The sequence below is a fragment of the Mastigoproctus giganteus genome, chromosome 7 (assembly GCF_048544385.1).
Source record: "Mastigoproctus giganteus isolate SK-2022 chromosome 7, ASM4854438v1, whole genome shotgun sequence".
Taxonomy (NCBI): domain Eukaryota; kingdom Metazoa; phylum Arthropoda; class Arachnida; order Uropygi; family Thelyphonidae; genus Mastigoproctus; species Mastigoproctus giganteus.
In genome coordinates, this window is record NC_143581.1 from 128187130 (window position 1) to 128213247 (window position 26118).

At 39.6% G+C, this 26118-nt stretch overlaps 1 protein-coding gene across 3 annotated transcripts in view; it reads left to right on the forward strand.

Annotated features, from left to right (window-relative positions):
• The window catches only part of Cog6 (conserved oligomeric Golgi complex subunit 6), a 439606-nt gene that overhangs the window by 123407 nt on the left and 290081 nt on the right, over positions 1 to 26118 (forward strand). For all 3 annotated transcript variants that reach the window (XM_090377892.1, XM_090377894.1, XM_090377893.1), the window contains one exon: positions 460 to 571. In XM_090377892.1, coding sequence (XP_090234018.1) covers positions 460 to 571 — 112 coding nt within the window. The remainder of the gene's footprint in view (positions 1 to 459; positions 572 to 26118) is intronic.

A 26118-nucleotide genomic window follows, 5' to 3' on the forward strand; every position in this document is an offset into this window, starting at 1 on the left:
GTATGATTCCCGGGTTTCTACTAGTGACTGTGGCGCCTCCGTAGCCAGGTGGGAAGGAGCAGCAGTGCATAGCACATGCTTCTTGATTAGACCGGGGTTCAAGCCCGTCACCACCAAATACGGAGGATGCGGAAAGGTCAGGGAATGAGCACCGCATATCCCGGAGCAATATGGCCTTAGTTGCTAATGCTCCTAAAAAAAAAAAAAAAAAAAACCAAAAAAAAAACTAGTAACTGTTATCAGAAAAATTTTTGTGGAGAAAATATTGTTTTGTTTTAGCACTTTAAAAAACAATTAAAAAAAAAACATAAAATTCACTGAATCATACGTTTAAGTTATATTATAAGAAAATTCATACGCTGAGAAAATAAAATGTGTTTACAAGTTTGTTATTTATAGTACTTCGATTGCAAAATTTATAAACAATGCTTTATAAAAAATTTTATATTTTTTATATAGCCAGAAATTGCAACTTAAAGAAGTAGTAGTACAGCAGTTTCTTTCAACATTCCAGTTAAGACCAGGAGAAATAGCTTCTTTAAGAGGAAACCGAGACAGAAGTTTAAATGAAGTATGCATTTATATTTTGAGTCCGCACATTGAAATTACTATTATATAGTATTGTCTATAATAGTCATATATAGGGCATTACAAAAGTTTTTTGTAATGCTCTATAAAGTGACTTGATATATATACCTTTGAACAGTTTGTTATCAAATCCATACATAACAAACTGATTTTGCAGCAATCACTAAAAATGCACAATATATTGTTAAGTCTGGCTAGAATATCAGCTTCCCAGTGAATTTGTCACCTATTCTGGCTGGATGACTGTATTAAATAGAGAAAGTAAGTTTTTTAATTAATCATGGATATTCTTGAACAACAGTATATTGCAAACACTTTCATATTTTGTATAATGAACTTTTAGTAATTGTTTTACCTTAGGAAGAAAGAAAAGAAATCTCACAGGGAAAGATGCTGTATCTCCATATTTAATGAACAAATATTGAATCCAAATATACCTGCATACAGGTGCATTATTATGCAGCAAAATCTAATCCTCTCAAGATCATTTTCAAAGTCTTGTTTTCCCAATTATATCTTTCAGATGATGAAGCATTTCAAGATTCAGCTTTTTATCTGTAGTCAAGCTTTATCTTTCTAGCATGAATTTGGTGTTGATGATACTTTTTGTAGTCAAAGAAAATTTCAACATCTCATTTTGTTTTCTCTTGTTCAATTTGCTGTACCATTATAAATGCTTCACATGAAGATATTTAACACAATAATTTAAGTTGGTTTTTTGATTCCAGTTTTGACACTTTTTGTACACATCTTTCTCCACTGAAGATTTTTGTTATATTTTATTGCTAACTCTGAATCACAAACTTTGTGTTTCTTATATTATTCATTTATGATTAATAAAAAGATAAAATATATATATGTTTCCATGTATAAAGTATAAATATATTGCTCACCTCCAGAGGAACGGAAATAAGGAAATAGCAGTATTAATTAAAATAAAGCAAAACAGTTGCTTTCGATTCTGGGGGACTCTTCAGCTGAATATAAACGTTAGTATGAAATAAAGAATGCCCAGGTGTGGTCATGTAAGGCAAACAAAGCGTGACAGAGTGCAAGCAACAGTAGGGACAATCACTGGCTAGTACTAGATGCATTGCAGCTGTGAATGCACGGTGTGTACATGGGGTGCATGCCAGCATTTATCACATTGTAGAATAACTGTATACGTACCTTTATTGCGTAATGTATACGTACCTTTATTGCAGTTAAAATTACCATAACAACCGATACGTGGAGTGATTCGAGCCATACTCGCTGATGGTAATGCGAGTGGTCGATGATTTCGATATCCCTGCATGGGTCAAGATCGTGTTGAGAGGACCAGTAATGTTCTACGACTGCGGAGTGCTCCGACTCAGCAGACTGGATAACAATATTTGTCGTTGGAAACATATAATCTTATATGTTTCCAGTTAAAGAAGTATTGCAGGATCAGATCATCTTAAAAGGAATGGAATTATTTGAATATTTCATTATGGGTGTGTTAAGGGAGATCCTATTTGGCAAATCTGATTAGCTATATGACACAATAATAAAGGAACTGGATTTGATCATTAAATTTGAAATCATATATTTAGATTTCAATAAAGCTCTCGACACTATTCTGCATGAGGACTTGTTCCAATTGGAGCGATGTGTAATTATGGGCAAGTTACAGCTATGAATAAAGCGATGGTAGAGTGGCAGAAGACAGAGGATGCTTATAAACGGGCACCACTCTTCTTGACTCTATGTTATTTGTGAGTCACTAATGTTATTAGTAAGGGGCCCAGTCTGAACTCCCAAGGTTTATTGCTGGGGCCTTTACTGTTTAAAATATTTATTAACAATACTGATAGAGGCATAACAAGCTTATTAGTAGTAGTAGTGGCATGTGATGCAAGAAAGCATGTGTATGAGCTTATGCAGCATCGGTCAAAAAAAAAAAAAAAAAAAAAATCACACCATTCCCTCCAAATGCCTGTCCAGTTCCTCCTTAAATTTATTCAACCTATCAACTTCCACAACTACAGATGGAAGTTTGTTCCAGCAATTAACCACCCGCTGGCTAAAGGCAAATTTCCGCACATCTATTCTACATCTGTCTTTTCTTAATTTGAATTTATGCCCCCTTAGGTTCGTAATCTGAACAAGTGGAAGGATCCCATCAGAATTCAGCGTGCTCAACCCATTCAAGGCCTTATATACCTCAATCAGATCACCGTGCAGGTGCCTAGTCTCCAGCCACTGCAATTTGCAGAACTTAAGTTTTATCATCTGCAAACTTATTTTCTAAGTTTGCAGATGATACAAAGGTGGCAGGGTGGTTAATGACAGGAATCAAGGATTCTACTGCAGTAAGACCTAGATAAATTAGGCAGATGGACTGGGAAGTTGCAGTCAATATTTAAAATTAGTAAATGCAAGGTACTATATATGGGCACCAGTAATCCCAGAAAAAAATGCCAATTAGTTAGCAGTACCACACTCAAGGTAGTGGAGAATGAAAGAAAGATAATTGTACAGTCTTATGTGAAATTCTCTGAGCAGTGCAGACAGGCTACTCATGGGGGTTCTGTCAGTGGTATATAGGAACTTTGCCAGTGGGATAAGGAAGTGATTAGCTTATTTTGTATGGCAGTAGTAGGTAGGGTTGACAGACGTCCTTTATTTCAAAGGACAATCCTTTATTTTAGCCAAACTGTCCTTGTCTTTATTGAAATGAGAAAGGACACAATTTGTCCTTTATTTTCATTTTTCAATGAAGCCATTTCCAGCACCCTTGTAATGGCAGTGGTGGATTTCTGCACAGGTGTATGTTTCAGATCCCACATGCACAGGGCCCTCCAAATCGACAAAAAATTACAATTTCATTTCAAAGCTTTAACAGGGGATCGGTCAAATGCAAAATCCACCACTGAGAAATGAATCATAAAGAGATAATCTTAACTATTCTAGCCTCTCTGGCTCATATATGTAGTTTCACGAACACCAATATAACTTTACAAAGAAACATTTATCTATTTAATTTATACAGTTATAGGCACCTACATATTTCATGTTATATATTTTGAAAACATATTTTATTTTTTAGCCATCAAAAATGGAATTTCCCCCAAAAAAGAAGAGGCTTTGTTCTTATAACAAAAATTGGGAGCAAGAATACGAATGGCTAGCTTCAACAAATGATCCTCATGAGACGAGATGCCTTCTATGCAGAAATGTATTTAAAGTTGGTTATATGGGCACCTTAGCAGTTACTCAGCATAAAGACTCACAAGCTCATAAATCGGCAAATTCTTCAAATCTTCTTGAATCTAAAAAATATAAACAAAATGTTTAATTATTAACTAAAAAAGCAGTAAGCTTGCTACGCCAAAAAGGGCAATTAACATTGGCGAATGGAATGTTCGAACGGGGCACCACGTTGGACAAAAGGAAATCATCGCCCAAGAACTACTTAGGTGCAAGATATCAATCTCGGCATTATCCGAACTAAGGCTCACTGAATCTGGAACGATGATCATCCAACCACCAGTACCTAGCAAAGCGGTTACGCTATTCTACTCTGGTGGTGAGAAACGAGAAGCAGGAATGGGCTTTATGGTCGATGTTCAGGCCACCAATAGTGTGGTCGCTTTCCAACCAATATTGGACCGCCTGGCAGTCCTTACTGTCAAGGGCACCATCAAGACCCATATCATCTCCGCCTATGCACCAACTGAGACTAGCCTGGACCTGACCAAGAATTATTTTTACAACCAGCTCCAACATACGCTGGATTTAATTCCACAGACAGAAGTGATCATCCTCGCAGGTGACTTTAAATGCCCACATTGGCATGGACAGATCTGGTTGGGAAACAACAATGGGCAAGTTTGGTCATGGGAAGATCAACGACAATGGACTATGTCTGTTGTCCTTTGCCGCATCTAACAACCTGATCATTGGAAACAGCCATTTCCAGCACCCTCAAAAACTTACATGACGAAATCCATCTGGCAAGGACTCAGCAATCCTGGACTACATTTTGATCAACACCTGATTTTGCTCATCACTCATGGACGTCTGTGCCATGAGGGGACCTGATTGCGGATCTGACCACTACCTCATCCAGGCTAAGGTGCAGCTCAAACTACGACATGCAAAAAGGTCATCTCGGTCAGCCAAGCTGGACTGGAGGCAACTAATGAATGCTGCCAACAAACAGGCATATCAGATCGCCCTATCCAACCGCTTTGAGACACTGGCCATGTCCGAGGATATAAATGAAGAAGAAAAGCAGATCTCTGATGCCATCCTGGAATGTGCTAAGCCCCTATGCCCACCTGTCCGACGCTGAACACAACCATGGATATCAGACGAGTGCCTCGACCTCATGGACAAACGGAAACAGGCAAAATTGGTCGACTTTGAACGGTACCGGCAGTTAAACCGAGAAGTCCGACAGAGGATGAAAGCGGAGAGAGAAGCATATTGGAACCAAGTGGCAGAGATCTTGAAGAGGCTGCATCCAAGCACGAGTACCGCACTCTCTACCATACCCTCAGATGTCTGAGTGGAAAGATCAGATTGACTAGTGAAAACATCAAGAACGCTGATGGGACCTTCGTGCAATCACCGTCCGAACGCCTGCAGCGGTGGAGTGAATTCTTTAAAGCAGGATTTAGACCTGAGCGAGGATGCTGTGATCAAATCTTTGCCATCTGTCAACTGATGGAGGAGAGGATCCGGTGTGGACAGTGAACCATCATTGTTTTTATTGACTTTAAGTCTGCTTACGACTGTGTCCACTTGGCCCGCCTTATGGAAATTGCTAGAGGTCGAACCTGTACCTCAAAAAGTCATCACACTCCTCCAAACTGCATACAAGGCGCCTCCGTGGGAAGGGGCAGCAGTGCGTAGCACACGCTTCTTGATTAGACCTGGGTTCCAGCCCGTCACCACCAAATGCGGAGGATGCGGAAAGGTCAGAGAATGACCACCGCATATCCCGGAGCAATATGGCCTTAGTTGCTAATGCTCCTAAAAAAAAAAACAAAAAAAAAACCCAAACTGCATACAACGGTTTAACCAGCCAGGTGCGCATCCAGAACGATTTATCTGAGGAATTTACCATCCAAACTGGAGTCCGCCAAGGGGACATGGCCTCCCCATTGCTTTTTAACATCGTGGTCGACGCCATTATGAGGCCATTATGATTAACAGCGTCGACCACGCCATTATGACTTGGTCGACGCCATATTGTATACCCCGTCTGTTCAGCAACAGACAGAGTATACAATATGGCAAGGATCACTATGTGACTAACTTGATGTTTGCCGGAAACAATGCTGAAGCCATGGACATCCTCTACGGCATTGCCCGCATTGCCCGGCCATATGGGTTGAAGATCAATGCTGATAAGACAAAGGCCCTGACAACAGATGGGTCATAAGCCGCCATCTATCTCAAAGGCGTCCAGATCGAGCAAGTGCAGGACTTTAAATACCTTGGGCCGCTGGTCCAGGAGAAGAAAGTTACATCCACCGTGGAGATCCACAGAAAAATTGGACAGGTGGCCACTACATTTGCCTCACTCAAATGGTTTCTGTGGAAGAGGACCAACATTTCCTCAAAGACTAAAATCCGACTCTTCCGGACTTTGATCCTGCCCATTCTCCTTTACGGATTGGAAACATGGATTTGTCTCAAGCTAGATTTAAACAAACTTGAGGTATTCCAAATGCGATGCCTGCGGCAGATCCTGGGCATCTCACTTCGCGACCTAATGATACCATCCGCGCCAGATGCCAACAGCAGCCAACCATCGCCGACCAAATCCAGAAGCAAAGGCTTAGATGGTTTAACCACGTATGTAGAATGGGCGTGAATAGAATACCATCCACACTCCTTTGGAGACAACGACCCACCCACCCAAACGCATTCACAAGAGCATTCAACGGACCGCACCTAGGAAAACGTGGGCCAAGCAAGTGGAAAATGACCTGAAGAGCCAATGTCTCAACCTTAATCAGGCCAGGACTGATGCCATGGATCGTAAAGCATGGAAGAACATCACAGAGCAAGTCTGAAACCCTGCGGCACCTGGCCCCGGGTGCCAAGCGATTGTGACTAAGCGACTTCTCAGTACTTCCAGTGCGATTTCCAGAAAGCGATTTACAGTTCCTTTTTGTTGTTATCGTTAAAAAATCTATTCATTTTATAACAGCTCTCGTAACAAAAGTCCCTGTACAGAGCAAGGAAGGAAAGCCACCTTTCTTTTTTCTCCTAGTATATTACTAATACCTACTAATTTTCGCTTGGTCACACCAGGCACTGCTCCTGCCTCCCCGTGGCGGGGCCGGAAATCTTGGCAGAAAAGTCTCTCTGCCAAGGGCTAAAAGGAGCAAAGATGGACTATACCAACACTGACTCTTGCGAGCTCAATGCCCCATCACATTCTAGAGAGCAGGAAGATTATACCCCTTCCTTTGCTAAGAGACAAAAGAAGGATACAGACCAGAATATCTGGCCTCATTTCCTCATAATACATTCTTTGACTGACCAGCCAGTCAGCAAGCTTTCTCCTTTTCTGATTCAGAAAAGTTTAGAGAACATCGCTGGCTCACCAAAAATGGTTCGCAGACTAAAATCAGGTGACCTGCTTGTTGAAACAACTCAATCCAAGCATTCTGACAAGCTACTTAAATTGAAAACACTTGGAGGAACTCCCATAGAAGTAACATCTCATGCCACCTTAAACTACTCAAAAGGAGTTATAACAGAATGGGATCTTTTACATGTATCCGAGGAAGAAATCAAACAAGAGCTTTCAGAACAAAATGTTATTCAGGTAAAAAGAATACTAATTAAAAAGGATGGTTCACTGCTTCCAACCAGAAACATTATACTAATTTCAACTTGCCAAATCCACCAACATCTGTAAAAGCCGGATATTTGAACTGTCATGTCCGACCATATATACCGAACCCAATCAGATGTTATAAATGTCAAAAATTTGGGCATTCACAGACAGTATGTCGAGGGATTGCTGTATGTGCTTCATGTGGTTCTAAAGACCATACCCATACCGAATGTTCTGCACAAATCCTACAGTGTCCAAACTGTAGAGGCAACCATTCCGCTTACTCCAAAGACTGTGAAACATGGAAAAAAGAAAAAATGATTCAGAAGTATAAAACCGAGCACAAAGTCTCCTACCCTGAGGCAAAGAAACAAATATCACCAATTACAACAACACGCTCATATGCAGCAACTGTCCAACAACATAAACAAATAACTGCTGTCACCACCACTACCACTTCAGTTCAAACCAACGTTACAATTCCCCCAAACATCTCTATTTCTGATTGGGCTCGCTCAATCCTAGCTCCATCAGCAAAATCATCTTCAATCTCAACTTCTAATCAAGCCATAAATACACTTGTTACAATTCCTCCAACAATGCCTTCCACATCACGGCCAACCATAAATACTAAAAACATAGATATGGATGACAAACTCCCTGTCCATGATCATATGGATACATGTGAAAAAGAAGTCCCAGAAGAACCAATCTTAGAGATACATGCTGAGGAAGAGATGGAAGTTCGCCCAATCTTTCCCAGAAAAGAGAAAAAGCCTGAGCGATCCAAACAAACCCCTACTCGTAAAAAGTCAGAAACAAATACAACTACAAAGCCAATAAAATGCGCACAATAATACAATGGAATTGTCGAGGTTTCCGCAGCAACATTGATGACATTCGCAACCTAATCGATAAATATCACCCTGTAGGTATATGTCTTCAAGAAACTAACCTAACTCCACAAGTAAACACAGCAGTGAACCGTTACGGTACCTATAGACAAGACCGATGCCTTTCCTGTGGAGCTCATGGTGGAGTGGCAATTCTAATTGACTCCAAAATTCCATGTAAACGCCTCCAACTACAAACATCTTTGGAAGCAGTTGCAGTAAGAGTCTCAATCCAGTTTACTTTCTCACTGGTCTCACTCTACCTTCCCCCAAATCAAGAGTATGCATATTCAGACCTAGAAGCATTAGTAACCCAGCTACCACCCCCGGTCTGTATCATGGGAGATTTAAATAGTCACCATCCCATGTGGGGATCCTGTCATCAAGACAAACGTGGTAAATTGATTGAGAAATTACTGGAAGAGCAAAATCTCTCTCTCCTTAACACTGGTACTGAGACATACATCCATTTGCCCACTGGAACAGCCTCCGCAATTGACGTATCCATATGTTCACCTGTCCTATACCCATTGATTGAATGGTCAATATTGAAGAATCCACTGAATAGCGACCATTTTCCTGTGGTCTGCAAAATACTAACAAATGATGTTGCACATCACGATGGCCAAAAAAGATGGAGATTCCATAAAGCTAACTGGACTAAATATAAAACAATTGCAGCAATAGATGAACAAATAATCACCACTCAGCCCATAGACAATGCTACAGCTCATGTCACAAACCAAATTTTAATAGCAGCTGAAGCCACAGTTCCTCGGTCATCTGGAAAACATCATAAACATGACACAGCATGGTGGAATGAAGAATGCAGGATAGCCAAAAGAGAGAAGAATAAGGCTTGGAATCTCTTCCGAAAGTATCCCATTTCCATCAACCTCATAAATTTTAAAAAAGCTAGAGCCAGAGCAAGATATATCCAGCGTAAAAGTAGAAAGGATTCATGGATATGATTCGCCTCCACAATTAATAAAAATACAGATACCCGTGTCATATGGAACAAAATCAGAAGACTTAATGGGAAATTTCTTTCAGTCCCAACTCCACTAATAATCTGGAATGGACAGGAAATAACTAACTCCAAGGAAATCGCAAACTTACTTGCAACTACTTTTGCAAATATATCAGCAGTATCGGCATATACCCCATCCTTTCAGAAAACGAAAACTGTAGCTGAAAAATACAGACTAAACTTTAATACCAGCCAACAACTACCATATAACCAACCTTTCAATATAGAAGAATTGCAAAAAGCTCTGGCTAAGTCTAGGAAGAGTGCAGCAGGTCCTGATGGAGTTCACTATGAAATGATCCAACAACTTAATCAAAAATCTCTAAAGGCTTTGCTTATGCTATACAACAGAATTTACATGGAAAACTACTATCCAAATTCCTGGCTTCACTCCCTTGTAATTGCCTTTCCTAAACCTGGCAAAGATCATACAATTCCCACAAGTTATCGTCCAATAGCACTAACAAGTTGCCTTGGGAAAATCCTCGAGAAAATGGTGAACAACAGATTAACCTGGTTTTTAGAAACACATAATGTACTTAACATAAATCAATACGGCTTTCGTAAAAATAGATCATCTCTAGATCCCATGATAAAAGCAGAAGCAAATATCCGAAATGCTTTTCTAAGGAATGAACATCTAATAATGATCAGTCTCGACATAGAAAAGGCCTTTGATACTACCTGGCGATACGGCATTCTTAAAGATCTCCACAGCATTGGTTTGCGAGGCAACTTACCACTCTTAGTAAAAAATTTCCTGAAAGTCAGAACCTTCCAAGTAAAATATCAAAACAATCTGTCACAAATATATACTCAGGAAGAAGGAGTTCCTCAGGGCTCAGTACTGAGTGCAACCTTGTTTTCAATCAAAATAAATTCTATTACAAAAGACTTGCCAAAAACAGTGGAAACATTCCTATATGCAGATGATGTTACTATTTCATGCCATTCACAAAACATGAACATGATTGAAAGGCAGTTACAAAGCGCAGTGAAAAAAATAGAATTATGGACTAAAAACAATGGCTATAGAATATCACAACAAAAAACAGTGGCAATACATTTCTGTAGAAAGCGAAAAATGCACCCAGATCCAGAAATAAGACTAGAAAACCAGCTGATACCTCTAGCAAATAGTATACGTTTTCTTGGCCTCATTCTAGATAAAAAACTTAACTTTTTGGATCACATCAAATGCCTCCGAACAACCTGTCAAAAAAAACTAAATATTCTCAAAGTTCTTTCTGCAATGAAGTGGGGAGCTGATCGGTTCACACTACTTCACCTATACCATGCTATAATCAGATCAAGACTAGACTATGGAGCCCCTGTGTATAGTTCGTGTAGACCAAGTGTCATCAAATGGCTCGATACTATACATAATAGTGCCTTACGAATCTCCTTAGGAGCATACAGAACTTCACCAGTCCAAAGTTTATATGCAGAGACCCACGAGCCCTCACTATACCTCCGGAGGCAAATGCTGCTATTAAACTATGCAATTAAAATCCGAAGTCTTCCTCATCATCCTACTTGGCAGTATCTTTTTAACCCACAGTGGGAAATTCTCTACAACAATAAACCTACAGTAAATAAACCAGCTGGAATACGACTAAAAGAAATAGTTTCAAAATGGGGCCTAAGCTTTGACAACATACACGAGGATAATAGCATAAGTATTCCACCATGGTACACTTTCACGCCTAACTGCGACACTTATTTTCAACAATGGGGAAAAAGCACTCTGGCAAATGTCAACATAAAACAGATGCATGCAGCCCACTCATCACAGTTCTCTGAATACCTTCATATATATACAGATGGCTCTAAAACAGACACCAAAGTTGGTGCTGCAGTGGTATTTCCACACACTGTTATCTCACAGCAACTCCCAAACCAATGCAGCAGCTATTCTGCCGAGCTATTCGCCATATACTAATGGCCTTAAAATACATAGCATCTTCCCCGCATCTGAAACATCTCATATACACAGATTCATTGAGTGCAATACACGCTCTGCAACAAAGGCAGACTCCATCACATCCCATTCTTCATCAGATACAAACTCATCTTGTGAAACTCAAAAGTAAAATGAGGCAAGTAAAATTCTGTTGGATTCCAGGACATACAGGCATTGAAGGTAATGAAAGAGCCGATAGAGCAGCAAAGAATCCTACAAACACAAACGTAAAGCTTTACAAAGTTCCACAATTGGATTACAGGCCTATTATAAAACAAATTCTCCATACACAGTGGTCACAAATGTGGCAAAATGAATCAAACAATAAACTGTTTCAAATAAAACATGAACTTCAGCCATGGAAATCGAGTCTTCGTAAAAATCGGCACGAAGAAGTCATTTTAACCAGACTGCGCATTGGACATACTCATCTCACGCACTTTCACTTACTCATCAAAGCAAACCCCCCAGAATGTTTTCACTGCTCTTGTCAACTCACTGTAAAACATTTCCTTATAGAATGTCCACAATATCACATGGCCCGACAGTCAGCCTTCCATCTCCCTATAAATTTCCAAGATTCTCTGACCTTATCACAAATCCTAGGCGATAACTCCAACATTGAAAATATATTCACTTATTTAAAATTAATAGGATATTTTGACCAGATATAAATCATATTTAAGAAATATAAACTTCCTTGTCACATAAACATTAATAGATAGGCGCAATATGGCCAAAGTTGCTTTTGCGCCAAAAAAACCCAACAACAACCAACCTGCGGCACCTACAGCAGCGTACTGGTTGCATGGACAACCGCCTCCTCCAGCCGCCAGCTAAGGACCAAAGAAGAAGAAGTAATAACAAGATATGCTGAATGAACTTATTGTTTTGGTTTCCCCCAGTGAGGAATGTTTTGTAATATGAAGAGTTTCGTTGATCAATTTTGTAAACCTTTATGTCAATTTCTATAATTAAACATGAAAACTTTTTAAGTGTGTTTGTCAATTGCCTCACTCAATTCCTAGCTAAAAATGCAATTAAACCTGAAATCTTGTAGAAGCAGTCAGAGGCCCAAGGATAACTTGATAGTTTCCATAAATAAAATTAAAGTAGGGTTTAGCTTAGTAGCCAAGGGTATATGGTTAATAATAAAAAAAAAAAAACCAAAGAATTTATGCCTACAATTGGCGAGGCAAAGTATAAAACAATACCCTTACGATTGACGAGCCAACCAGGATTACAATTGGCAAGTCAATGCTGTAAGAACTAATAAGGTAAAAGAATTAACGCCTACACCGCCAACTCTAAAACTTCCTAGAAACCTTCCATCTGATTAACAACCACCAGTATGGATTCCGTCAGTGTTGATCCACTGGTGATATTCTGGCTTATGTTACTCATATATGAAAAAATTCAATAGAAAAGTTTGGTGAAACACAAGCAATTGCTCTTGACATCTCAAAGTCTTTCGATCGTGTTTGGCATAAAGGTCTTCTAAACAAGCTTCCATCTTATGGTTGCCAACTGTTTTTTGTAATTGGTTATTCAGTTTTCTCTCTGATCGCTCACTGAGGGTGATGGTAGATGTCTCTCTCCATCTTCTAACTTCTCTACTAATGCTGGTTTTCCCAAGGTTCAGTTCTTTCCTCCACTCTTTTCCTCTTGTATATTAATGACCTTCTTCCAATGACTGGAAATCCTATCCACAGTTTTGCCGATGATCGCACATTGCATTCCACTTTCCATTTTGGTGGCGCCTCCGTAGCCAGGTGGGAAGGAGCGGCAGTGCGTAGAACACGCTTCTTGATTAGACCGGGGTTCGAGCCCGTCACCACCAAATACGGAGGATGCGGAAAGGTCAGGGAATGACCACCGCATATCCCGGAGCAATATGGCCTTAGTTGCTAATGCTCCTAAAAACCAAATAACAAACAAACAAACAAACTTTCCATTTTGAGAAACCTTGCCCTGCTCAATCAGCTTCAACTTCTCAAATATCTGCTACCAATTCCTTAGATGCCGATCTCCAGGTGTCTCTAGTGGGGCAAAGACAACTTATTTGATTTTAATCCTTCTTAAACTCAGTCTTGTCTTATATCTCGCAAAAGGGATTCTTCTGCTTCTATACTTATCTTTGGTGACACTCCGATTTCTAGGAAAAATGATATATCTCTTTTGGGGATTACCCTGACTTCTAATCTCTCTCTCTCTCTTGGCACAAGCATATTACAAATATTGCTTCCTCTGCATCTAAAAAACTTGGTTTTCTCTTTCGTTCTCAGTGTTACTTTTCTTCCAAGCAGCTTTTAACTCTGTACAAATCACAAATCTGCCTTACCATGGAATATTGTTCCACATCTGCGGCGGTGCCCCCAAAACCTCTCTCAGGCTTCTTGATTCCGTTCAGAAGAGGGCAGTTAGGTTAATTAATGATTCATCTCTAACAGAGTCTCTCCACTCGCTGTCTCATAGACGTACTGTTTCTGTTGCATGCCTTTTCTACAGATACTTCCATAGGCACTGTTCTTCTGAATTGGCTTCTATAGTAGAGTTCCATTTATTGTCCAACTTCAAATTCACAGAACCAACTTTTCATCTTCCTCGTTTATTCATTCAACTGCCGTTTTCTGGAACAACCTTCCTTTATACGTATTTCCTGAAAATTACAATCTACAGAAGTTCAAGTCCAATGTCAACAAATATGTTCTTTCGTCTTCTCAACCTCCATCTCAAGCACTGTACTAAGTACTATAGGTTCTAATACCTCTTGTGTTTGGGGTTTTCATAAAAAAAAAAGAAAAAAAAAAAAAAAAAGAAGGAAATGACAATAGATATCTTGGTACTTCAAGAACCCTACACACATATGGGTAGAGTTCAAAGATACCCAAGAGGCTATAAGATCATAGAATATACCTCAGGCAGTCATTCCTGAAATAGTAAAAAAACTCTGATCTTACTGGTGGGTCACCTCTGCTCCCCAGTGGCAGTGTGTGCACACATCACCGGTGCTGTAGGGCAGTTGTACATTGTTTGAATATACTGTAGACCTGGTGAAGATATAAATCCCAGCATTGAATACCTGTAAACAGTTACAGCACTATTGCCAAATTTCTAATATAATAGGCTGTGCCGATGTCAACTGCCAGTGAACCTTATGACATAGCCATGCAGAAGACAGAGCAGTTACCCATAATGGCTAAATTCTTACAGAATATATTGCTACCTCTACATTTCAGGTATTAAATCAACTGCACAACCAGCCTACTTTTAGTAGCACCATGTGGGTGAGTGACATTGATGTCACTCTTGCCACAAATACAGAAGTATACAAAATTTCAAGTTGTTGTGTCCAGCCAACCTGGACTACATAAGATCACAGAGCAATAACTTTTAAGTTAAACACGCAGCTACAGATAGCTTAACCAGATATAAGAAGATACAACTTAAACTAAGCAAACTGGAACAGCTTCACTGAACTCACAGCAGCTGAGCTGCAGAAACAAGAAAATGAGCGGTCTAAATCAAACAAAAATTATAGCCTAGATGACCATGCAATGACTATGACTGAAATGATCCCCAAAACAACAAACCTGTCTTTCCCGAGGGGAAAACCCAAGAAGAAGGTAGTTCCCTGGTGCCACCCTGAACTGACTGTGCTTAGAAGGATACACCTGGCAAGGAGACATTTCCAGAGAGCCAGAACATCTTGGCCCCAAAATGAGGAGGTTGATGCCCTGAGAGATACCTATAGAATCCTCAGGTACCAATGTGCTTCTCTCATAAGAGAAAAGAAAAAGGAATCCTGGCAGCACTTGGTGGGAACTTTTGGAAATGCTGACCCATGGGGAGTCGTGTGCAGAATAGTGTCCAACAAGCTGCCAAGAACAGATGTACTCCAAACTATACTAAAACCAGACGGAACCCTAACCTGTGTTGGGCAGAGTCTGTTAATAACATATTAGATACTATTATCCAGACTGAGGCTGGGGATTATTTCCCTACTCAGAATGACATAATCAACAAGAATACACACTTTGAAAATGCCAACATACAGCCTCTATTTATAATAGAAGAATTACAAGCAGCTTTAATTAAAATCAAAAACAAATGCTCTGAATTTGACTTCCTAGAAGTGGAAATAATTAAAAAATTTGCTTAAATTGCATCTGATAAACTAATAAATCTGTATAATCACTGCCTGACTGAAGGAAAATTCCCCAAATCTGGGGTGGTGCTGTGCTCAGGATCATATTAAAGGACCCTGAGAAACCTCCCATAGACCCCAAATCGTATAGACCTATATCTCTACTTCAGTAATGTGAAAAATATATGAAAGATTAATTAAAATAGAATTTCAACCTACTACACTGAAGCAGGATACATTCAAACAATCAGTATGGATTTAAACAAGGAAACTCTGGAGGTTGCCATGCACCACCTACTCACAGCAGTAAAAAAACAGAGAAAAATGTACATTAGTAATTTCAATAGACTTTGCTAGGACATTTGACTCACTCTGGTGGCATAGTGTCCTTAGGAGGCTTCGCCAGACAAATGCCCTACAAAATCCTCAATCAGGTAATAAACAGCTGCCTTAAAGACAGAAGCGTCTCGGTTCACATGAGGTTCCAGGAGTTGACATGCCCTGTGAATAAAGGTTGCCCACAGGGCTCAATCCTTGGCCCTTTCTTCTGAACAGTTGTTCTAGATGAATTTCCGGCCTTGGATCTGGGACCAGTGGAAAGCTTAACCTTTGTGGATGAGTTGATTCTCCTTGTAAAAGGAAACACAAGAGTGGCTATAGAGCAAAAATCAAATGCCACCCTCATGCAACTGCAGGAGTGGGCACAGATGCACCTGCTCAGAATATCACTATAAAAAAACTAAATCTATTCTTTTGAAAGAAAACCTAAGAAGACCCCTTCAAATTAAAATTAATGGAATAACCGTAAAAATGGTATCAGAACTAAAATACCTGGTTGTTTTTGACTCAAAATTAACTTTTTTCCCCCATTTGGCATACTTAGCAAAGAAAATGAGAAACCGTGCAGGCAGGATCAGTAGGACTGACAAGTATTTTGCCCGTCATCACCTATGGAATCGGCACATGATTTACTTGCACGGTCGTAGTCAGAAACAGGAAGAAATTAGGGACAATTCAGAGAACAATATTTCTCACTATCACCAGGGCATGTTGTACTGTGAGCACACCGGCACTGCAAGTGCTAGCTGGCGCTCTCCTGCTTTATTTGGAAATAGCCAAAAGAGTCTTATACAAAGGGTACTAGGAAAGTTTTGCAATATGACGCAACAATGAATCACAGGAAGCGGCTTGTTGCTGCATGTTGAGACATGTTCATACGTGCATAGTAGCCGCCGTGCCAAGTCGATGGGCTCAGTTATTCATTAGTAGTGAAAGTGTAAAGTGCTTGCAATGGCATCGTGGTCACGAAATGAGATAAGGACAGTTTTGCGGTATAATTTCGTGCGTGGTTTAACCACAGACCAGTGCTTAGAAGAAATGACTCTTGCACTAGATGATGATTGTCCACATCGTACAATGATATTCAGGTGGTATAGAGAATTCCAAAGGGGAAATTTCACTCTGGAGGATTCTGAGAGGCCGGGAAGGCCACGAACGTCAGTTACGGAGAAAAACGTTACTGCTGTGAGGAAAATGCTTGACGAAAACAGGCGAGTGACCTACCAACAGATAGAGGATACTTTGGGCCTAAATGCACCAGCAATTCGTTCGATTCTGCAAGATCATTTGCACGTGAAGAAACTTTGTTCTCTCTGGGTGCCGCATCAACTGACTGAAGAGCAGATGACACGACGTGTGACTTGGTGCCGGGAGATGTTAAAAAGTTTGATAAGGGACAATCTCGGTATGTGAACAACATCGTGACAGGTGACGAGACTTGGCTGTACTATTACGATCTGCCGACCAAGGCTCAAAAAAAAGTTTGGGTCTTTGATGATGACGACACACCCATAATTGTCAGAAAATCCCGATCTGTAAAGAAGAAAATGATAGCTGTATTTTTCAAATCGAGTGGAATTGTGGAACGTGTTGTTTTGGACACGCAGAAGACAGTCACAGCTAAGTGGTATACTGAACAATGCCTGCCTAAAGTCATTGGATCTATGAAGAACCTGCGGCCAAAGTCAAGAATGGACACCTGGTACCTCCATCACGATAATGCTAGAGCTCATCGCACCAAAGCCTGCACCGAATATTTGACCACGACAGGACTGAAACTTCTCGAGCACCCTCCCTACAGTCCAGACCTTGCTCCCTGCGACTTTGCACTGTTCCAACATGTGAAAATGAAGCTAAAAGGGAGGCGGTTTTCCTGTGATGAGGACCTTCTACAGGCTTGGGAAAACGAGTGTGCTTTACTCCCGAGTGAAACTTGGCAGAACTGGTTTAAAGATTGGTTTCGGAGGATGGAGAGGTGTATTGAATGTAGAGGAAATTACTTTGAAAAAATTAAATAAACAAAGCTGTATTGCAAAACTTTCCTAGTACCCTTTGTATTATGGACTCAGGAAGGGTATACCCACAGAATTTCTGGGGATGGCCCTTGACACAGCCAGTAACAACAGGGCTGAGAGAATGAAAATAGCCACAAAGCTCCATGAGCAATGGCAATCAAATTGGGAGTAGGAAACCAGAGGTGCTATTACCAGAAGGTTTCTGCCACCAAAGTGGTATGTCCCTGGACTCTTTACAACCTTTATATTGACAGGTCATGGCTCCCTAAAGGCGAATTAACCTCCTTAGGGCTGACCGATGATCTGAACTGTATCTGTGGTGAGAGTGACTACTGGGCACACATTCTCTAGGAATGTATAATTTCATCATCATCAGCCATTTTCAATCCACTGCAGAATGAAGGCCTCTCCAGCAACTTTCCAGTTCCTTCTGTTTTGTGCAATGGCCATCCATTTACTACCCATGAATCTGTGAATTTTATCTATCCATCTTCGTTGTTGCCTTCCGGGTTTTCTTTTAGCTCCTCTCCGGTATCATTCGGTTATTTTCTTAGTCCGTCATCTGTAATTATGTCTTTGAGCTGTGTGTCCTGCCCAAGATGCTTTCATTTCTTTAGTTTTGATAAGAATGTCCTTTATTTTTGTTTGCTGTCTAATTCATGTGTTATTTTTGTTTGCTGTCTAACTCTTTGCTGTGTAGTTTACAGCTTCTCTTCCATTCTTTTGGTGAGTGCCCAAGTTTCACTTTCATAAGTCATTGTGAGGAGTTTACATTGGTTCATTATTTTACATTTCAGACAAATTGGGATATTGCTCTTCAGTATGAATGCTATTATCTGAAATTTATTCTTCTCTTGATTTCCAGCCATTTATCATTATTACAGCTAATGACTTGTCCCAGATAAGTGGACATGTAAAGGGCGGCTCCTAGAACGTTTGTTCAACTCCGCCTCGTATCTCTGTGAAGAACAGTAGCACTACAAATGGGCCAGATATGTGTGTGACGTCGGTTTGTGTGTATTATGTGTGTGTTTTGTTGTTCTGTTCTGGCCGCTTGGCTACCCAGAAGCATCAGTCACCTGGACCGATGATTCTGGGTGCTCGTACACACCACGGGAAGGTGGGCCAGTCCATGTAAAGCACGTACTGTCTCAAGAGAGACTCTGACCCACCTAATGTTGTCAGAAGGTAGGACAGGATCCTCTGGGGGCCCATTCCAGAGGGGAAAAAAAAAAAAAAAAAAATGATCGCCCGTGGTGCTCGATTTGGAACCAAAATTATTAAAATAAAACATTTATATAAATAAATAATAAAATAAATAAAATTAAATTAAAAAATAAATAAAAAATAAAAATAAATAAATAAATAAATAAAATTAAAAAAAAAGGAAGAAAGCACTTAATTTTGTCTGCAGGCCGAGGAAAATTTCATTTCTTGAGGATTTGAGTTTATGTATTATTAAAGGAGATCTAACCAGCTATGCATCAGCAGGACCGTTGTGCTGCATCCTGTTGAGATCTGTCGACACTGAACGCGTTCGAAGAAATACGCCTTGAGCGAAAGTCTGAAGAATCTGAAATGACTCCGAGCTTTGAAGCAGAGACGACTCCTGTCCTGATTGAAAATTAGTAAGTGCTCGAAGAGGAAGTCTGAGATCGTCATACAGGGAGCAATGAAACAAGATGTGATCCCAACTCTCTGGCGATCCACACGAACAGAGGTCTGTTTGTGATAAATTGAACCTAAGAAGACTCTGGTTCATCGATCCATGTCCTGTCAACAGATACGACGTGAATATGTCCATGCAGAACCACAATTGAACACGTTTATCAAGGAGAAATGAAACTTGTGGTATAAATTTTCTCGTTGTTGCACCAACGGGAGCTGTATCCCATCGAGACTGCCAAATGTTTACTAACTCGTTCCACAGTCTCCTTCTTTCTCTTTTAGCATCATCTTGAAGGTTGATGGTTATTCCAAGAAATTCGGTCTCAATCTGCCTTTTCAGTCTGTATAAAAAGCCTCTATAAGTAACTTGCAAGTCTAAAGGTAATGTTCCGGCTAGTACTTGCAGAGCTTGCGTCGAAACTGTCCTGCATGCCTTAACTAAACACCGCAAAATGGTTCTCTGCAATGAGGCGAGTTTTGTAATGAAGTGTTTGAGCCGTGCCCTGTGAAACCATGCACCGGCAGCATACGTGATTAGAGGGAGGAAAACTGCATTGTAATAAATCCTTAAAGTTTTTCTGGAGAGCCCCCATTCAACACGGGACACCCTAACAATTGCACCAGTAAATCTACGTATTTTAGATGATAAGTTTGTCAAATGAGGAATAAAATTGAGACTGGAATCAATTACCACTCCTAGAACCTTGTACTCTTTAACTATGGGGAGACGAATGTTGTTGATCTTGACCAACGGAGGACGAGTGATATCCAACTTTGATCCAAGAATCATCATCTTTGTTTTTGACAAGCTGATTTTAAGCTTATTGGCCACAGTCCCAGATAAGTATATGAATTCACCTTTTCAATTACTGCTCCTTCAAAGATTATATCCCTTTCTGTGGCATACTTGTTAATCATTACTTTTGTTTTAGCCATATTCATCTTTAGTCTGAAATCCTTACTAACTCTGCATAACTGATTAAGATTTTCCTATAATTCTTTGGGATCGTGGCTTATGATCGCAGTCATTTGCAAATCTCAAATGGTTTAGGTACTCTCCATTCACAACAAGCTAATTGGTCTACAATTTATGATTTATCTCCTTTCTTATGCAGCAAAATTATGATTGCATTATTCCACACCTTAGGTGTCATGCCTTTCCTAATGTATTTTGTGAAGAGTCTTGCCAGTTTCTGTCATGTGTCTCTTCCTCTCAATTTTAGCAATTCTACAGTAACTTCATCTTAACCTGCGGGGCTTTCTGATTCTTCATTTTCTTCAATGCATGTATTACCTCATCAGGAAGGATATCGGGTATGTTGTATGTGTTGCTAATTTGTGATCCATCTTCCCCACTGCTTGCATCATTTCCTCGCTCCTTATATAATTCTTTTTAGTAGTCCTGCTATTTGAATTATGCTTCCTCTGCTGTTTATAAGTACGTCATTGCTATTTTTCAGTTTCATGCTATTTTATCTTTCTGTATTATTTACCATATTTGACGGCATATACAATGCACTTTTTTTCTGAAAAAATGCCTAAAAAAAAATCACCCTGTGTCCTATATGTGGAAATGAGCCTTCCCTCATCGGTGTTGCAGCGAGTGTCTACACACTCGCTGCAACACCGATGTAGGTTGTACTTCGCTGTTCGGTCAATATATTTTCGTTTCTGACGGATAACGGGACACCCTAGGGTACTTTTGGACGTGAAGAGTTGTTTGAAATCAGTTCCAAGAAGTTTTGAAAGCCAGGGAACAGAGGAAAAGCTTTAGAAGTTGATGGAAGCTTCAAGATTCTTCTCCAGGTTTCTTGATAATTCGTCAATCCTTTAAAAGGTGGCACGCCTGGCGGGCCGGTTAGTTCTGTGCGGGCTTTCGTGATGTTTAGTGTGTCTCCGTGTATGGTAGTGTACTTTAATTGTGGGTGACTGAAATAAAGTAAACAGCGTTAATTGTATACCAGTTGTTTTTAATCAGAACCCCATTTTGTAACAATATTGTTTAATCGTGCCATTTGAGTGTGTTTTAGGCCTAATGACTCTGATGAGTACAACAAACAGCTGCACAGAGAAATAAGAGTGGGCCAGTAAATCAGATTCTCTAATAATGGTGGATTTTAACTTCCCAAATATTGACTGGAATTTGTGGGTTGGTCACTTGCACACCAACAAGACTTTTGTGGATTTACTGGTTGATTGTTTTCTACAGCAACACATTAGAGAGGCAACCAGGGAGAGTAATACTTTGATCTGGTTATCAGCAGCGATTATTCATGCATTAAGAATTTGCAGATAAAGGACCCACTAGTGGTAATGAACACTGTGTACTGATGTGGGATTTACTTAAAGACGTAACTACCATCACGGGTAAAGGGAAGAGTTTTCACTTTTGTAGAGGTGACTGTAGTACTCTCAGACAGTTTTTAAATTCTGTACAGTGAGACCAACTGATGATGTTACCAACAGCAAATTCTAAATGGGAAGCATTCAAGGAAGTAATTGTGGAAGCTACTAGGCCTTTCATACAGATTAAGAAATAGTGTTCAAGGTTTAGGCCTAAAATGATCCCAGGGGCTCGCATCTGGTGAGTATGGGCTTGGCACACCCAGGGTCCTGAGCTGGATATCATCATTCTTCTCTTTCTTGGTGATTCCCTTCTACTTCCGACTCTCTCTCTGGCACTTCTGTAGCCAGGTAGGCAGGAGCAGCAGTGCGTAATACACGCTTCTTGATTAGACCGGGTTTCGAGCCTGTGACCACCAAATACGGAGGATGCGGAAAGGTCAGGGAATGACCACCGCATATCCCCAGAGCAATATGGCCTTAGTTGCTAATGCTCCTAAAAACCAAATAACAATAACAAACTGTCTCTCTCAGGGTAACTTGGAAATTTTTCTCTTAACTGGTGCAGCATAAGCCTCAGGCTTCCTTGCATTTCATGGCTAGTCATAATAATAATAAATAATAATAAAATGGAAGTCAGATGAACTAATGAGACTCGTGGCAGAGAATAAAAATGCATGGGATGTGTATAAATTATCAGGCGACACAGAAGCCTATGGTAGATGCAAGCAAGTCTGTAATCAAGTCACAAAGGAGGTTAGGCAAGCGAAGGCAGATTATGAGAAATCTTTGGCAAAGGATGCCAAGAAAAACAGCAGGAACTTCTTTAGTTATATAAACTCTAGAAGGAAGTGGATGAATCAGATTGTTCCACTTGATATCGATGGTTTGAGCGTTGATGATCTTCCTGAGATAGCTGAAAATCTGAATGATTATTTTCATCTACATTCACACATTTCATCTACATTCACACATTAAAGGGGGAGAATTGGGAGAAGTTTATTAAACTGTAACATGGAACTAAAGGATTTTGTACTAACTGGGAGCAAAGTGGAGGAGAAATTGTTGAAGTTAAACATAAGAAAAGCACGTGGGGTGGATGGGATCTATTTAGTTATATTAAAGGAGGCAGCAAAGGAAGTAAGCAAACCCTTGGCCATAATTAAGAGCTTCCTTGTACTCAGGGGAGGTACCTGTGGACTGGAGATGTGCAGATGTGATCCCAATTCACAAAGGAGGATCAAAGGGTAACACAAGTAATTATAGACCTGTTAGTTTAACTTCTGTTCCCCAGAAATTAATGGAGCACTGGTTAAATAACCAATGAAAGATCATCTAGACAACACTTCTGTTATAGTTCGGACACAGCATGGGTTTGTTAAGTGGAAGTCTTGTCTTACCAGTTTTATTGGATACTATGATGTGGTCACAAAGCAACTGGATGCAAAAAAATTATTTTGATATCATATACTTGGATCGTAGGAAAGCTTTTGATACTGTTGCACATGGAAGACTATTGCACATATTGGAGCATTATGCTATTAAGAGCAAAATGCTGCTATGGATAAACCGATGGTGGAGTGGGAGTAAAGTGGTAATCAGTGGACACTGCTCTTCATGGGCTAATGTTATTAGTGGATTCCCCCAGGGTTTGGTGTTGTCCCCATTGTTGTTTTCTGTATTTATTGATGAAGGGATATCAGGCTTAATGTCCAGTTTTGCAGACAATACGAAGGTTGGCAGGGTTTTTAATGACAATAATGGCAATGTGCTAATGCAATAGGACCTGAAAATGTTGGGCAGATGGGCTGAGAAGTGGCAACTGAAGTTTAACATTGACAAATGCAAAGTACTGCGTATGAGTAGAAGTAACCCCAGAGAACCATACCAGCTGCGTGTTATTATACTTAGGGTGGTAGAAAATGAAAAATTCCTAGGAGTAATTGTGCAGTCAGATATGAAGTTTTCTGAACAGTGCACACAGGCTGCCATAGCAGATCACGGGATATTGTCAATGATACACAGGAATTTTGCTAGTAGGGAAAAGGAGGTAATCATCTCTTTGTATAAGGCAATGATCAGGCCACCCTTTGAGTACTATGTACAGGTCTGGAGACCTCATTTTAGGAAGGTTGTACAATGAACGCTTGAACGAATACAGAGAAGGGCACCAAGATTGGTGAAGAGAATGAAGGGGTGGTCTTACCAAGAAAGGCTTAAGTTCTGCAAATTACAGTGACTAGAGACTAGGCACCTCTGAGATGATCTAATTGTGGTGTATAAGGCCTTGAATGGGTTGAGTAGGCTCAATTCTGATGGGATTATTCCTCTTGCTCAGATTACAAACCTGAGGGAGCATAAATTCAAATTGAGGAAAGACAGTTGTAGAATAGATGTGTGGAAATTTGCCTTTAGCCAGTGGGTTGTTGATTGCTGGAATATACTTCCATCTGTCGTTTTGGAAGTTGATTGCTTAAATAAATTCAAGGAGGAACTGGACAAATGTTTAGAGGGAATGGATGTGTGAAATGTTTTTTTTTTGGCTGATGCCTCTACTAATGCTAATCTCTGTGGTGAATTTCACTGTCATTTGCACCAGTTAATAAGAACAATTTGAAATCATTCATAAGAAGACATTCACATTTGCTTGCCCATTCAATTTTCCCATGGAAGTTCTTGTTATACTCTCCACAGATTCTCTACTGGATTAAGTTCTTAATTGTGGAATGTGTTTAGAGAAAAAGTGGAATTAAATGTTCAGACTAAGATCACTTAGTTGAATTTGCATGTAGCGGCTCTTATCATACTCTATGCAATCTTCTGGTCCTTTAAATAATATAGTATAAGAATTGCTCACTGATGCAGGGGATGTATTCCTGAAAACTGCAGCATTCGGCAAGGTTAAACAATAAATATGCAATAAAATATATGGAAAAACACAATGAATTTCATTTTTCATCTATACCATATAAAAATGATGATAAGGTTGACAGTATATTTAATAAGTATTTAATAATAATCATTTGTTTTTTGTGGGTTTAAACATTTCATAATTTTTAAATAATTTTTTAATATAAAGGGTTATTTAATAATCATACTTTAATAGTTCTGATTTCCTCCACTATTTGTTTTGTAATTTTGCAAATTTTCAAACATTTATTCATTAATGTTTTGATAATTCCTGTTTTAATTTTGTGTGGGTAATTAGATGCTACGTTTGTGTATCGGCCTGAGTCTGTTAGCTTTCTGTGCACCTGAGAACATAACTTCCCCTTCTCTTTTGTCACTAGTATGTCCAAGAATGGCAGACTAAAAATTTGCATTTTGGAACCATTAAATTTAAGAAACTAAACTTATATCTTACATTTAATTTATCACACCATACTTTAAGAATACATTATTGCATAACAAATCTGATGGTGATACCTGTTATTAAAAATAAACTCTACACAGCATCTGAAAATGAAATTTCTGCAACTTCACCCATAAAACAAACTTTATACAGCTGAAAGCAGATTTTTAATGCAACTTTGCAATTTTGATGAATACAAATTATACATGACTCCACATAAAAAGCAGTCTTTACAGAATTGCAGACACACGCATCCTTTGTGTGATCAGCAAAAAAAAAAAAAAAAAAACCAACAACAAAAAAAAAAAAAGATTTCATGGGTATTTTCAAATTTGTATCCCAAAGTGACAGTAGACTATTTCTTTATCACTGTAAGGAAATGATTATTCCATTGTATAAGGCAGTGGTTAGGCCACATGTTGAATACAGCCTTACGGCTCTCGAGACCTCATTTTAAGAAAGGTGTATAGCTGCTTGAATTGATACAGAGAATGGCAACTAGATTGGTGAGGGGAACAAAGGGGTGCTTTTACCAAGAAAGGCTTGAGTACTGCAAATTGCAGCATCTGGCAACTAGGCACCTGTTATGTGATCTGATTGAGGTGTTTAAGGCTTGAATATTTTGAGCAAACTCAATGCTGATGGGATTCTTCCTCCTGCTCAGACAATGCACATGAGGGAGTATAAGTTCAAATTGAACAAGTATGGTTGCAGGGTAGATGTGTAGAATTTTGCTTCAACCAATGGGTGGTCGATTGAAAGATTCCATCCATTATTCTGGAAGTGGATAGATTTAATAAATTTAAGGAAGAACTTGACAAACTATTGGAGGGTGAAACTGATAAGCTTATTGGCAGAGAATAAAAATGCATGGGATGATTATAAATTGTTGGGGGGAGGAAATACAGTTTTCTACAATAAGTACAAAACTGTTGTGTAATTAATTTAATTGGG